Source organism: Siniperca chuatsi, linkage group LG4 (assembly GCF_020085105.1).
Source record: "Siniperca chuatsi isolate FFG_IHB_CAS linkage group LG4, ASM2008510v1, whole genome shotgun sequence".
Lineage (NCBI taxonomy): Eukaryota > Metazoa > Chordata > Actinopteri > Centrarchiformes > Sinipercidae > Siniperca > Siniperca chuatsi.
In genome coordinates this window covers 2,464,204-2,480,561 of record NC_058045.1, presented here as the reverse complement: position 1 = coordinate 2,480,561, position 16,358 = coordinate 2,464,204, and the positions used below count along the sequence as shown (strand labels likewise).

The 16,358-nt window shown below is 40.2% G+C and overlaps 1 protein-coding gene across 1 annotated transcript; it reads right to left on the bottom strand.

The window, feature by feature from the left end:
* Positions 1-3,994: 3,994 nt before the first annotated feature.
* Positions 3,995-6,824, bottom strand: LOC122874821 (putative nuclease HARBI1). Its single transcript, XM_044193221.1, has 2 exons — positions 4,480-6,824; positions 3,995-4,368 (listed from the first exon to the last, which is right to left on the bottom strand). Exons 1-2 carry the CDS (start codon positions 5,208-5,210, stop codon positions 4,266-4,268), a joined length of 834 nt encoding a protein of 277 aa, XP_044049156.1. The 5' UTR covers positions 5,211-6,824; the 3' UTR covers positions 3,995-4,265.
* Positions 6,825-16,358: the final 9,534 nt, after the last annotated feature.

Genomic DNA, 16,358 nt, shown 5'->3' with positions numbered 1-16,358 from the left:
CATCACTCCCTGCTGGATCGCAGCAGTCCCTCCTGGATTACAGCAGCCATCACTCCCTGCTGGATCGCAGCAGCTCCCTATTCCCGGACTCCCTGCTGGTTCGCAGCAGCTCCCTGTCCCAGGACTCCCTGCTGGATTGCAGCAGCTCCCTGTTCCTGGACTCCCTGCCAGATCGCAGCATCTCCCAGTACCTGGACTCCCTGTCAGCCCAGCTGCTCGCCTGCACCACCGCCCAGCTGCTCGTCAGTTATGCTGCCGCCTCCAGTCCCTGCGCCATGGCATCACTCCCTGCGGCATCAGTCCCTGCGGCATCACTCCCTGCTGGATCTTAGCAGCCATCACTCCCTGCTGGGTCGCAGCAACTCCCGGTTCCTGGACTCCATGCTGGATCACAGCAGCCATCACTCCCTGCTGGATCGCAGCAGCCATCACTCCCTGCTGGGTCGCAGCAGCTCCCGGTTCCCAGACTCCCTGCTGGATCGCCGAAGCCATCACTACCTGCTAGGTCGCAGCCATCTCTAGTCGCCGCTCGATCACAGCCACCTCCTACCCCGGTTGGACCGCAGCACGCCTCTGAACCGTATGCTGAACTGCAGCAGGCTGCAGAACCGTCTGCTGGACCGCAGCACACTGCGGAATCGTATGCTGAACTGCAGCAGGCTGCAGAACCGTCTGCTGGACCGCAGCACACTGCAGAACCGTATGCTGAACTGCAGCACGCCGCGGATCCATCTGCTGGTTCACAGCACGCCATTGAACCGTCGGCTGGTCTCCATATCGGTGTCTCCTGCCTATCTGTCCATAACAAAAACTCAGTAAAAAGAGCAGACGGTGACAGATCTGCTGCTGATTGATTATCTGTGGCTGTTTTTCGTACTGAGGCCATTTATCAGCAAACTATTGTAACTATTAGAACATTAATTAGCTAGGTTTCATCTACATTTAATCTATTTTAAAACCTTGCTAGCAATTTATGTTCACTTTCTTTCTTGCTCCCATCTTTCTTCGCTTCTTTGTTGGCCTGGCTTCAGTTTTTGTAGAAAAACATGATTGCCTGAAAGTCCTTCTGGAGTCTTTAAAATCAGCATCAGCTAATTTGCTGCGTTTGAAGATAAACTATATTTGTTTGACCCTATACAGTTGCAAAGTGGGAGAAGCCAGTGGTTCAGGAAAGGAAGAGGTCGGAGTGGATGGATGGGTCAACAAAATTTTGGACAGTAACACGGGAAACGTTCCCGTTTCCTACCAACAGTCAACATTGGTTTCTTTTAACCATGACCATGATCATCCCCTAACCTTAACCTACATGGTTATTACTGTAACCATGACCACGAAGTAGTAATTTTAACAAAAAGCATGATCTTTCCCTAAACCTCTGCAAGTCAATCTTGTCCGTAAACCTAACCAAACGTTAACCACAGTGTTTTCACATCATGAAATTTTTTGGACTTTTTTTTGTCAGAGCGAGCATGGGCCAACTACATATTTTGTCATTTAATTTGGAGGACATGTACCTATTTCAAAGTTTCTTTTTAAAGATAAAGATGTTTATGGCCATCAGTTTGAATTACAGTATTTCATCTTCTTGTTTGAGAAACCATGTGTTTTTACCAGCAGTTTGGTTTTACATAGCAGATGGCTCTAAATACTAAGAACAATGCAAAAATGCAAATACCACCTAGAATTTTTATTTTTAAATAGTAGAATAGTAATTGTAGTGTTAATATTAATACATTAGTAATAATATGAATGACAGCTATAGGAAAAATAATGTCAGTATTAGTAACAGAGCCAATAACAACAACTGTAGTAGCAGTTGTCAAGCAGGAATACAGGGGCAGCAGGTGGCTCACAACCACAGATCCAGTCTCTGCAGCTCTGGAGAATGTAATCCTTCAGACAGAGGCACGATTCAGAGCTGTAGCAATTTCAAAAGGTTATCATGTGAACAAAACTTAGCACCACTGTTATTGAATTCATCCAAAACTGACCCAGAATTCAAAAGTTAACTGATTTAAGATACACATTGCGTACAGTTTTCTAAAAAAGTGTAATCTTTAGCTTTTTGCCCGCTGTTACCAGTGCAGAATTTAAAGCTCAGTGATTGGATGTTTCTTATCAAAATGCTCCTTGGAAGTGGTAGTTGACCTCTTTCCTTCAGTTTTTATCTAGACAGGCTTTTCCATTCAAGCCTTGAAGTGCTACAACTGTCAGTCACCTAACACTGTCTATGTGAAAAGGAATGGGACATTTGACTTCTGCTCATCAACTTAAATTATAATGCTGTGTTAATGCAATTGTAAGTGGTAACTAGAGCCCCCAAATTTGACGGTGAATATTTTGTCACTTAACTAATTGAGCCTTAATTCGCCCAAAATGAAGAAATGATTAACTGCACAACAATGTCAGTCACCCCGTGTCTCTCCTCCCCTCCCCCCTCCTTCTGGGGTCCGCTAAAGAGCCATAAGTGAGTGACAGATAGGAAGTCAGCTCATGAAGGTGTCATTGTGTCACCTCATCTCTTCTGTTCCCATTTCAATTAACAGATTGCTCCTGGTCTGTATTGTCAGGACAGATTTCCCAGCAAGTTCAATTCAATTCAGTTTTATTTATATAGTGCCAATTCATAACATAAGTTATCTCATTGCACTTTTCCTTTAGAGCAGGTCTAGACCGTACTATTTATAATATTATTTACAGAGTCCCAACAAATACCACCATGAGCAAGCACTTGGTGACAGAGGCAAGGAAAAACTTCCCTTTAGAGGCAGAAACCTTGGGCAGAACCAGAACCAGATGGGTGGCCATCTACCGCAGGCGTGGTGGGTTGAGGAGGGTTTGAGGGAAGCACAATGCAAATTCCACCTAGAATTTATTAGATATTAGTATTAATAAAGTAATAATAATAGGAATGATAGTCACTGAAATAATGACAGTAATAGTCATTAATATTAGTATTAATAAAGTAATAATAATAGGAATGCTAATCATAGGAATAATAATAATGACAAGTGGTCTTGTGATGCCCTTTCCTGGCTGCTGTTTCAGAGGTTTGGCAGTGGAATTCAACACTATGATCTTGGCTTTCATACTGATTAATTTCATAATGATTTCACATGGTTAGAACATATTCAAATTACATGTTATCCATCTATTGTTTTCATGGACACAATGGTGGTCACTGCCTAACCATAGTAGCATGAATGGATCATTTGTTTAACTGCTGTATATCTGCCAAGTCGGGTTACTAAAGCACTGTTTGGAACTATCACTGTTTGGTTTTGCACTATTTTAGTTTGAACAATGCTGATGAAATCTGACACCAACAACCTTATGCATCACTATGAAGGAAAGTGGGAGTTAAGTCTGAGCTTATTGTTACAATGTTTCTGTCACATAATTTATTACTGTGGCTCAAACTGCACTCATATCAAATGTTATCAGCCGATTAATCGGCCGTTATTTATTGTCATCGGGAGCATAGATTTGAAGTAGGATAGCCCTACTCCTAATTGGTTTAGTAGTCCGTTATCATCTATTGGTAAGCTGGATCACTGCAGGGAGGCTCAAAATGAATCCAGGGCCCGTATTTATCAAGCTTCTCAGAATTACTCATAAGAACACTGCTAAGAATTTACTTAAGAGTAAAAAAATTCTTGGCTCAAAGCTGCGCTTAAAAGTTAGTTATCAAGCGTCCTAATTTATTAAGTGAAGTGTAGGACTAAATCTTAAGTGTCAGTCTTAGAGCTGATTCACAACACTTTGCTGTGCTGCAAACAGGATTTTGGATGACAACATAGGCAAGGACCAATCACTGAATAGAGTTCCTTATTTAAGAATATTCTCAGATGAATTCATATTGAATGGTGAAATTCCTAAGAGGAGTTTACATTCAACACACATTTGACAATAAAGAATTTTCAAGAGAATACATTATGACATACACATTGGAAATGTGAAAGATAAAAAAAAGTTTCCAACACGTTTTCCACCATTTCTTAATTACAAATTTTAAACCGGTGTGCTGTTAACTGACCTGCCTATGTATAGCTTAGATTTTATGATGTAATCATAGCCAACATGGATTCTAAAAGAAAACCAAACTGGAGGGAAGAAGAAGCACTGCTGCTTGCTGAATTTGTCCAACAGAAGAAAGGCAAGGCAAGTTCAGCCCAACATTAACCAGCACTGACCAGAAAAAGGGGACATCTCCATCTCATGCACATGGTCACCATCTGACTGCGAGAAGAAATGGTACAACATTCTCAGCAAAAGCGGCACACTCTTTCAGGGGAGTGTAGAATGTGGAATCTTCGCTTCCACTGGCCATTTCCTCTCTCCACCACACTTCTTGTGATACGATGTGCCCTGTGAAGGGATACGAAATTAAAGCCTTATTTGTAGCCTATATTAGGACAGAATGTTCTATTAATAAACTATAAAAACAATTGTGTATAAATAGCTTAAAATATAACCTACCTGTTGATTTGGGCTTCTGTTACTGGCATATGGAAAGAGATGAGCAGCCACCGGCGTAAATGGTATCCTTTATCTCCTATTAGATGACACCTAGGCAGCACAAAGTGCCTTTTAAAAAGCTGCTTGAGGCCACTTTCATTCAATATCCGCACATCATGGGTAACCCCAGGCCATTTGGGTACCACATCCAAAATGTTGTAGTCTGCATCAAACACAACTTGTGTGTTGATGCTGTGGTACCTCTTCCTGTTCACATAAACATTCTCGTTTACGCTGGTAGCAGTGATCTTTATATGAGTGCCATCAATTACGCCTATTACTCCTGGGAAGCTGGCTATTTGCATGAATTGTGTTTGCTTCTGTTGGATTACTCGGAGTGTTGTTGGGAAGTCGATGAAACGCGTGACAATGTGTGGAGCTGAAAGTGCCATAATTGTTTCCATGATAGTTCGGCTTATTGATGGTTGTGATAGCCCCAAATCATCAGCATGGCATTGCTGCATTTTTCCTGTGGCAAGGAAACAAAGCGTCATCACCACCTTCAATTCAGCTGAAAACACATTGCTGCGTAATGTCAGTGGTGAGATGACGTCCCTCACCAACTCGCTGACAAAGATGATGCCTGCTCTGTCTACATGATACCGTTTGATTAACTGCGCGTTGTCAAACAATTCAAAAACATTCTTCCTCTCCTGAAATATTTGTGCATGTCTCTGACTCCACAGTGCCATCACAAGCCCTTACTGGGAGAGTAAGAGTGATTCTTATCTTTAAGAAATTTGATAACTTGCATTTATACTTAAGTTTGAAAGTAGGAGTAAATTTCATCAATTCTCAGCACATAAGACTAAAATGGCACTTTGAGAAGCTTGATAAATATGGGCCCAGATCACAGAGGAAGCGCAATACATGACAGGTAACTGTACTAAAATTCTGTTTAAATAATTATTTTGATGTAGTTAAATTTGACATTATTTTGTCATTAAAATAAACAATTATGGTACAGTTATTAGTTAGTATTAGTTAGTTACAATTATGGCCTCTGTTTTATGCAGTGATGTCATCAAAGATCATCCTCACTATCAGCACTAGCTGCTAACTCTCCTTTATTGTATTCTAAATTGTCTATGTCCATATAATTGAACTGACTCAGGTTAATTTAGTTTTAGTATTTTAACTCTTATACTTCTATGTATGAGTCGTCTCTGTACACAGCAACACTGATGGAACAGATGTCTGTTATGGTTGTGTCACCCGTTTGACATCCCTACATCCAAGAGTGACATACTAAATAAAGTTTATTAAAAAACAAAGTACATCAGTACAACAAACAAAAAAGGCACCAGCTGATATCTTTCAGACGAAGGTGTATACTAGGTAGTGTGTTTATGTGTTTAATAAAAAGATTAGCATCCCTCAAATATGTGTGCAGCAAAAACAGAAGCACTTATGCTAGGTATCTCTATTTTCTATGTTTTAGGCCCAATTGCACAAAGAGGTAAGCTCTATGGTTGTCAGGAAAATCAGATGGCTCCTAACCGGAGCAGGAGATGGCTGCTGTGATTCTGCAGTTCAGGGAGCTGTCGCAGCACAGAGAGTTCAGGGAGCAGCTGCAGCTCAGGGGGATTGTGTGACTGCTGCAGCAAAAAGAGTTCAGGGAGCAGGTTTTCCAGAAGGTGCCTCCAAGACAGGAATGGGCTGAGGTGCAGGCTGGATGCTAGCTGGCTGGCTAGCAGGCCGGAGTGCAGGCTAATGGCTGGTTGGTGGAGGACTGAGGGCCTGGGGCTGAGGCTTGGGGGCACAGAGAAAGTATCTTAGCCAAGGCCGAGAGGACAATTTCCCATGGGCCAGGGCGCAGATTGCCTCTCTATGGTAATCCCCGACCGCCACATATCCCCAAGGCACTCCAGGTCACTAATTAGTTCAAAATGTTCGTCTGACATGGTGTCTGCTGGGTCCATTTTATGGTCACATCGTACTGTCAAGTTCAGTTCAAAAGAGGACCCAAATGCAGGACTCTAGTCAGGCAGGTTGAAGGACACAAGATGAGTTTATTACTTACTAAAATGGCAAAACAACACAACTCAACAAGAGCGGCTGAGAAGTCCAGGTAAAATCCAACCAAGAAATATTTCTAACCAGATAAATCCAAACAATGAATAATCCATAAAAATCCAAGGAGCACAGAGGCACTGGAAAAACACAGAACAGGGGAACAAACGCAGGGCACAGAGTACAACGATCTGACACAAAACAAAGGAAGAACACAGACTAAATACACTCAGGTAGGGGAGACAACGAGACACAGGTGGAACCAACTGACACAGGTGAAAACAATGAAAGCAGTTGTGGTATGCAGTATCATAAATTATCACTGTATGTGTTGTGAAGTACATACTGATGCATTCATCATAACGTTTCATTGTTAGATGTAGGTAACATGTAATGCATTTTCATGCATTTAAAATAATCTATCATAAGTGATTATTATGTAAGACGCCAAAATGAAGAGAATTACAAGTAAAATTTGTCTGCTTTAGGAATGGAACCTTAAGGTATATATATATATATATATAACCATAAAATTTGCAGTTCCCTTCACCATTGTATTTTTCATTACTGATTTGCTTTCTTGATTATTCCACAACTAGAGAGAACAGTTATAACAGAGGAACAAAGAAGGAATGACAGATGTTGGCTCTCCATGAATACCAGCAGTTGCTGAGGCCACTGGTTTGGAAGTAAGGTTCATTTAAGGCTACATTACAGATAACATTACAGATAAATTGCGACCCCCGCCCCCCGAATCAGCATTGAATATACAGTATGACATTATATTATGTGTCTTACCTTACCTGTACCTTAATGTTTGCTTCTTTTTTTAGAACTGGTCTTGAAATTCTAAAAGCTTTCTAAAAGCACCCTCTGATCTGAGTACCCCAAACACCAAACTTCCCACATGTGACCTTTCAGCTTACAATCTTTTTTGCCGGGATTTTCTGCAAAACAAGCGTGATAGAATATTTCTTTTAACTGTCAGGTGTATAGCAGCATATAGTAAACCTTTTAAAATTAGGGTTCACTTTATTAGGGATAATATTTGGGCTTGAGGAAAATAGTTTTTTACTGCATTTCAGATATGATCAATTAATTGATTAAAAAGTATGCCTGTTCAAGAGTCTTATTGCACTACATATTTTATGTTATAGCTGTTCTTTCTATATTACTGTGTTGAAAATTGAAGTTACACGTCTTACATGCCTTCTCTAGCCAGTTCGTCATAGACTTTGGCAAGTAGATTACACTGCTCCCTTTCACCAGTACTTTTGCCTCTCTCAGTTCTCTTGTCCACATTCAAATCTACTTTCTGTAAAGACTTTGGCACACTGAAAGTGTGATACTAAGCCAAATTGGTCCTCATTAGGGGAAGAGCAGAAGAATACCATAAGTACCTTGAAAAGGCAGCAGCTCTTAAGGCTGAAAGAAAAACACAGCACCTTAGCCCTGAGATGAGGGAGCTTAAAGTTAAAAAACACTTCTTGTCACCAAATAAATCCCTTTTCTAATTCAATGCTGGTATCTTTAATTGGTAATTAATTGGAATTGGAATTTAATTGGAATCTTTAGTTGGGAATTAGACTGTGTATGACACAACAACAAAAACTGTTGCGATCTCAGGGAGAAGATGGTTTGTGTTGGTTAACGATAAATTAGTCTGCAGTCAGAAATTTGGCACCCACTTTGCAATTTCATTCAGTTTGCTCTGTCCATGTTGTTTATGGTCAAAGTAGGACAGGGTCAGCAGGGTCATAAAGCCATAGATTTTGCTCCACATGGAACAAAGACTGGTAAATTGCTCCAAACATTCCACTCTAAAGAGTTCATAAAAATGCAGAAAGGGTGAGCCCCATCGAGCATTATCAATACTATGAAGTAACAATTCTGCCATTTGCCAAAAGCCTTACTTAGCTGCTGAGTAATAAAGACATTGAATCCGTGCTCAGCAACATCATTACATACACATATCCACATGATTTAAGTCATTGCTTTTCTATAATAAAATAGTTGGCATCAAAACCAAGTATTGATGCTGTCAACAGGTGTAAATGAAAGAAAAACCTAAAACTGGAATGTGTCCAAAGAGGTAGGGTCAATCATCACATTACGATAAAACCATGATTTATTTTGATGGACTGCTATATTTACTTTTGAACCATGACTAATTTATGAGAGTCTTCACCATTGTTGCAAATCAAAGTTGTAACATGATAGAATGAATGTTATAGAATGTGTATAGCTGGTTGTCTAATGTTTTTTAGGCTCCCACAACTGTGCAAATAGCCTCAAATTACCAGACTTGTGTTTTAATGCTGTTGTTCATCATCTGTGATGTGAAAATATCAGATTTCCAGACAGTCAGGAAAATTAAAACTATGTCCTGGTATTAGTTCTTATAGTTGTTATGAAATCCTAGTGCAGCACAGAGTGTTTCTCCTGCCAAATGGTGACAGCGCTGTTAAAGAGATGAAGAGTTGATAAGAGTTAATAATACTGGACAGTAGAGGAGGTTCTACCAGTGATTGGTTCAAAATTAGTTTAGCCAATTTCAATGCATTCAACACTAGAGCAGAGAGTGTCAATGTAGGAAACAGTGTAAAATGAAGCAGCTAAAAAAGGCAGTGGTTTGACTGACAAAATGCGAGTCGAAGTTCTTAAGAGTGGTGTTTCTGTGCAAAAGCTGACATTGGTGTACTCCTGTGTCAAAGCTTATCATTCCCTTTTCCCTTTGCTTTTGCCTTTTAAAATGGCTAATTAACTATTTTGCTAGATGATTTTATAAAGTCTACAACTTTGCCTTCAAATCTAAAAACAGCAGCTTAATTTTTCAGTTGTGGTATTCACCGGTTCTTTTATAACCTTGTTAAGGCAATTCGTCTTAATTGGAAGTCACAGGTGTAATCATTTTTGTTTCAGTGGTCACAGGTGTACTCACTTTTGTTGAATTGAGGTTGTACTTTGAGGCCTGTCTTTTCAATTTAGTTTATCTAACCGGTTTGTTTTTATTTACAAATAAGATCAAATACCCTACACTCCACCCTAAAAATACTACAGTTATTGTAAGATGATAAAATCATTTAACATTTTAGCGATATTACACAGGGGTGTACTCAGTTTTGTTGAATACTGTATCTGACAGCATGACATAGCACATTCAACTATATCTTCATTCTGTTTATGTGGCCATGGTATAATATTTGATGCAATTTAGTGCAGAGGCATGTTAGGGTTAGGGAAGGACATTGTGTTGTGGGTGGACTTGGCGCATTCGACTACTGTTTTGGGTTGTCTGCTGTGAGTGGGCTTCATTCCATTACAAATTGCCACCAACTGGCCGCAATCACAACTATCCAAATTCAAACGCCACTAGGTGCACACAAAATCTTAATCAGTTTCAAATAAATTACCGTTTTGTGACGGGAAATGCAAAGCGGACTGTCTTCTTCTCCGTAGCAACAGGATCTGAGGATCATGGGTAATGCTTTCCACTATCCTTGATTTCTCAGAATCGAAGGAGAAATTATTAAAACTGATGGCCATAACATTAACCTATCATACTGTTGAATTATCAAGGAGACTTTTGTGTTTTTGTGTTGAGAAATATCATAAAAAGGATAGAATATCACAAAAAGAAAAACTTAACATGGGATTTGACAGAGGGGAAAATACTTCCAGACACGGGGGGGCCTTAGTACTCCAATGGGACTGATGCTCAAAGCGTCTTATAGAGCCACAGGAGGGTTAACATTGGAGTTAGTTTAAAGCCTATATATATATACAGTATATAGCATATGTGTCACATCTCTGCTAACACTGAATTACTGCCATCTTTAACTAGATTACTGCATCCCATTAGAAAACATGTAAACTACATTATAAATCTACAGTGATTTTTATTTTCACATTGTTATTACATTTCATGTCTTAAACAAATTTTTTGATGCAGAAAAAAAAACACTTTTCTCACTGTTATTTTATTGAATCACACCAAACGCAGTTTTACAATTTTACTGTGCTTGTAGGCACTACATCTAAGAGGTGTATGTTTTGATAAGGGCTTAGCAAGGATAATACCCCCACAGTAGCAATAAGTCTGTCTGTCTATATTACAGATGGATTGTGGTCATCTACTAACAAATAGTTATGGTGGTTGGTGTTGGGATTCAGGTAGGGCAGATTTGGTTATTAGCAGAAATATCAAAGATATTTATGAATATATTAATATTATCAAAATGATTACATTTATTTGGATGTGCTGATGTGGGCGTATTGTGTCATTTCTGGTCATCGGTGTTACTAGTAGTGTATTTCTGCTGCTCTAGCTCATCACAGTTAATTTTGTTCGATTCTTCGTTATAGTGACTAACTATCTGCTATAAATTTAAACGTACACTGGTTCTGCTCAAGCACTCATAGCTCTCTCCTTTTTTTAACAACTTTCTCGCTAATCCCACAGTTTACACGGTCTTCATTTTTGCTAGCTACCATTCTTTAGCTTAGCAGCTAGCAATGGCTTCTCTCTCTCCCTCTCACTCTCCTGCTCTCTCTTGTTCGGTGTGTTAAATGTTTAGCTATTCTTCTGCCTCCTTTAGTGATAATGGAACATGTAATAAATGTAGTTTATTTGTAGCATTGGAGGCAAGGCTTAGTGAATTGGAAATGCGGTTCCCCACCATGGGAATGCAACCATTAGCTGTAGTTAGCCAGCCCCCAGAGGTAGCTCCTGTTAGCCGTCTCCCAACAGCTCTCGAGCAGCCAGGAAACCAGGGAGGCTGGGTGACTGTCTGAAGGAAGCATGGCCCTAAGCAAAAGTCCACGCTTCACCACCAACCTGTTCACGTTTCTAACAAATTCTCCCCACTCAGCGACACACCCACTGAAAAACCAACTCTGATTATTGGTAGCTCCATTTTGAGAAACATGAAGTTAGTGACACCAGCGACCATAGTCAAATGTATTCCTGGGGCCAGAGCAGGCGACGTTGAATCCTATTTAGAACTGCTGGCTAAGGATAAACGTAAATACAATAAGATTGTTATTCACGTCGGCGGTAACGACTCACGATTACGCCAATCGGAGGTCATTAAAGTTAATGTTGAGTTGGTGTGTACATATGAAAAGACAATGTCGGACTCCGTAGTTTTCTCTGGGCCCCTGCCAAACCTGACCAGTGATGACATGTTTAGCCGCATGTCTTCATTCCGCTGCTGGCTGTCGAGGTGGTGTCCAGCAAACGATGTGGGCTTAGTAGATAATTGGCAGACTTTTTGGAGAAGACCCGGTCTTATTAGGAGAGACGGCATTCAACCCACTTTGGATGGAGCAGCTCTCATAGATAGAAATCTGAGCGAGTTTATTAGTGGACCAAAACCATAACAACTCAGAGTTGAGACCAGGAGGAAGAGCTGCAGTCCTACACACTTCTCTGCGCTTCCAGAGCAGTTACCCACCCAAAACTCCTTAGTGACGGTGTATGCCCCCCGACCACTTAAATTAATAAAACCAAAAGTTAACAGAAGAGGAGCTGTACATAAAAACCTAAACAAAAACATTGAAATAGCACAACAAAATAGGAGAATCAAATGTGGACTCTTACACATCAGATCAGACTTATTTTGTCTTACAGAAACCTGGCTGGGTCATGAAGAATATGTTAGCCTAAATGAATCCACTCCGCCCAGTCATATTAATACTCACATTCCTCGAGGCACCGGCCAAGGAGGTGGAGTTGCAGCCATCTTCGACTCAAGCCTATTAATCAACCCTAAACCTAAACTAAATTATAACTCATTCGAAAGCCTTGTTCTGGATCTTTCACACCCAACCTGGAAAACACGACAGCCAATTCTATTTGTTATAGTGCACACTATACACTCCGGGACTCCTGGTCCTTATTATGAATTTATATCTGAATTCTCAGTTAGTCCTTAAAACAGATAAAGTAATTATTGTAGGTGATTTCAATATTCATGTGGACGTTGAAAATGATAGCCTTCGTACTGCGTAGTCTGGCAAGATAGTCTTAAAACATATAGGAAAGCCCTCCGTAATGCCAGAGCAGCTTACTACTCATCATTAATAGAGGAAAATAAAAACAACCCCAGGTTTCTTTTCAGCACTGTAGCCAGGCTGACAGAGAATCATAGCTCTATCGAATCATTTATTCCTATAGCTCTCAGTAGTAACAACTTCATGGACTTCTTTAATGATAAAATTTTAACTATTAGAGAAAAAACTCATCAAGTCCTGCCTTTAACCGGTGCTGACTTGTCTTCAAACACAGGAACCTTGGAAACAGTTGTAGAGCCTGATGTGTGTTTTGGCTGCTTTGCTCCTGTCAACCTTCTTCTGCTGACTTCGACTATTAATTCATCTAAGCCATCAACCTGTCTCTTAGACCCCATTCCAACTAGGCTGCTTAAAGATGTTTTACCCTTAGTTAGCACCTCTTTACTGGATATGATCAATCTGTCTTTATTAACAGGCTATGTACCACAATCCTTTAAAGTAGCTGTAATTAAACCGCTTCTTAAAAAGCCCACTCTTGATCCAGGGGTTTTAGCCAACTATAGATTATATCTAACCTTCCCTTTCTTTCTAAGATCCTTGAGAAAGCAGTCGCCAATCAGTTGTGTGACTTTCTAAATAACAATAGTTTAGGAGTTTTCAGTCAGGATTTAGAGTGCATCATAGCACAGAGACAGCACTAGTGAAAATTACAAATGACCTTTAAATTGCATCAGACAATGGACTTGTCTCTGTAATTGTCTTGTTAGATCTTAGTGCTGCGTTCGACACCATTGACCATCACATCCTATTACAGAGACTGGAACATGTAATTGGCATTAAAGGAGCCGCACTAAGCTGGTTTAAATCCTATCTATCAGATTGATCTCAGTTTGTACATGTTAACGGTGAGTCCTCCGTGCACGCCAAAGTTAGTCACGGAGTTCCACAAGGTTCTGTGCTTGGACTGATTCTTTTCACCTTATATATGCTTCTTCTATGCAATATTATTAGGAAACACTCCACAAACTTTCATTGTTATGAAGATGATACCCAATTATATTTATCAATCAAGCCAGGTGAAACTAACCAGTTAACTAAACTTCAAGCATGCCTTAAGGACATAAAGACCTGGATGACCTGGAACTTTCTGATGTTAAACTCAGACAAAACTGAAGTTATTGTACTTGGTCCCAAACACCTCCGAGACACATTATCTTAAGATATAGTTACTCTAGATGGCATTGCCCTGGCTTCCAGCAGCACCGTAAGGAACCTCAGAGTTATCTTTGATCAGGATTTATTCTTTAACTCAAACATGAAACAAACTTCAAGGACTCCCTTTTTACCTATGTAACATTGCAAAAATCAGGCACATCCTGTCTCAAAATGATGCTGTAAAATGAATGCATGCATTTGTTACTTCTAGGTTGGACTACTGCAATTCCTTATTATCCGGCTTCTTGAATAAGACTCTTCAGTTGATCCAGAATGCTGCGGCACGTATACTGACAAGAACTAGGAAAAGAGATCTTATTTCTCCAACATTAGCTACTCTGCACTGGCTCCCTGTAAAATCCAGAATAGAATTTAAAATCCTTCTCCTCACCTACAAAGCTCTTAATAATCAGGCACCATCGTATCTTAAAGATCTCGTAATACCTTATTACTCGACAAGAATACTGCGCTCCCAGAATGCAGGGTTACTTGTCGCTCCTAAAGTCTCCAAAAGTAGAATGGGAGCCAGAGCCTTCAGTTATCAAGCTCCTCTCCTGTGGAATCACATTCCAATGTGGGTTCAGGAGGCAGACACCATTTCCATATTTAAGAGTAGGCATAAGACTTTCCTCTTTGATAAAGCTTATAGTTAGGGTTGGCTTGGGTGAGCCTTGAACCATCCCTTAGCTATGCTGCTATAGGCTTAGACTAGGCTGAGACTTCTCATGATGCATCTCTTTACTCTCCCCTTCTCTGCCTCTCCATCTGTATGCATTTTTATCCCATTTTTGCATGTTACTAACTTGACATCTTCTCTCTCCAGTAGTTCTGTGCTTTGTCGTTTCTCTCCTCTCCTTCTGTGGTATTTGCATTGTGCCTTCCTCTCCACCAGCCCTCCCTCCCCCAAAACCTCTCTCTTTCTAAACCGCTCTCTATACCTCTCTCTCTCTCCGCTTTCTAACATGACACCATTGAGTCTGGTTCTGTCCAAGGTTTCTGCCTCTTAAAGGAAGTTTTTTCTTTACAGTCTAGACCTGCTCTATAGGAAAAGTGCAATGAGATAACGTCTGTTATGAATTGGCACTATATAAATAAAAAAATAATGTATATAGATTAATAATTATGCTGGGCTGCAAGGGCGGCCACATGGGTGGTCGTCACGCACAAAACCAAATGGCAGGCAGACCCGTAAATCTTAAACAAAAGAATAGAGCTAAAACCGGAGGATGCTCTATTTGTCCTCAAAATAACGTGCAGCTTAGATGCGTTGTTTAGATTCAACTGAGATTAAGCAACGGTTAACGGTTGTGACGGCTTGGCGCCTTCCTATTGTCTGTTCTTTGTTTCTAAGTCAAGCCTCTTAGTGAAGGCTTTGGCTTTTCCTGGTAGGCCTGTCTTTTGTCCCTCACACATGGTGAGGCTAGTCAAGGCTCAACAATATGGATCTTTCATTGTAGTTTAAAGCATTCAGTTTTTTAATTAATTGGCTTAATTAGTGTGAATTGTAATCTTTATTGGGTATGTTCTTCTACGAAAATGTATTGGGTGTGCATTCACAACATGTTTTCTACAAAAAAAAATCTTTATTTTTATTGAGTGTAAGCATTGTATAAGCATAGCAACTGTCAGAGTGCAGATGATCTGTCAAATTTTCTCAAAATCTTCTCTTCAACTTACACATTTTCACTCTTTCACTCTACATAATTTATACATCAAAACGTAGGAAAACGTTTGCCGGTCGCAGACTATGGAGTCAAACAAACTCACACAGTTGCCACAGTCAGCTTTAAAGTGACAGCAGTGCCAGCCAACTGCCGTATTAACTGAGACCAGCCTTTTAAGGAGGGAGGCAGAAAAAAAAGGGACATTTCTAATCTGCTCTCATTCCCACATTTTTGACACTACACACACAAATATAACACAGCCTCAGCAAGCAGGTTCTTTTCTCTCTTATGCTATTTTTACATTGGCGATAAGAGTTACAGTCTTTTGAGCTAGAAGCAGGACTTTGACAGGTACACCTCAGTTAAAATGTCTATGAAATAAACTCTCTCAGCCTGGAGTCGCACACAGCAGATACCATCACCATGGCAACCGATGAGCTAATTAGTGCAGTTTGCCACACACACACCCACCAACACACCTTCTGTCCCTCTCAGTCTGACTGTTTCTCTCATCTCTTTCTCTATGTCTCTGTCCTTCTGTCTCTTTCTGTCTCTCTCTGTCCATCTCTCACACTTCCTGTCTGTCTGTCACTCACTCTCTGTCTGTTTTTCTGTCTGTCTGTCTCTCTCTCTTCAATAAACTCCATTTCTGCTACTCCTGGATCCATTTAGCTACAGAAACCATTCAAATATCAAAATGTTCAGTTTAATGGCATTTATGGTGTGATTCAGCTATTTTCTACCTTTGGTCCTGTAAGCCAGTGATTCCCAACCACTGTTACTTCTGCAGCTACCATGGGGGTATTTTTGATTTGATGATATATATCAACATATTTTTGTTTAGGAAAAAAACTCAACACACAAGTAAGATTACAAATTTGTGTGATGGTGATCTTTATAGTTAATGTCACAATAACTATGGTAGTCTGTACA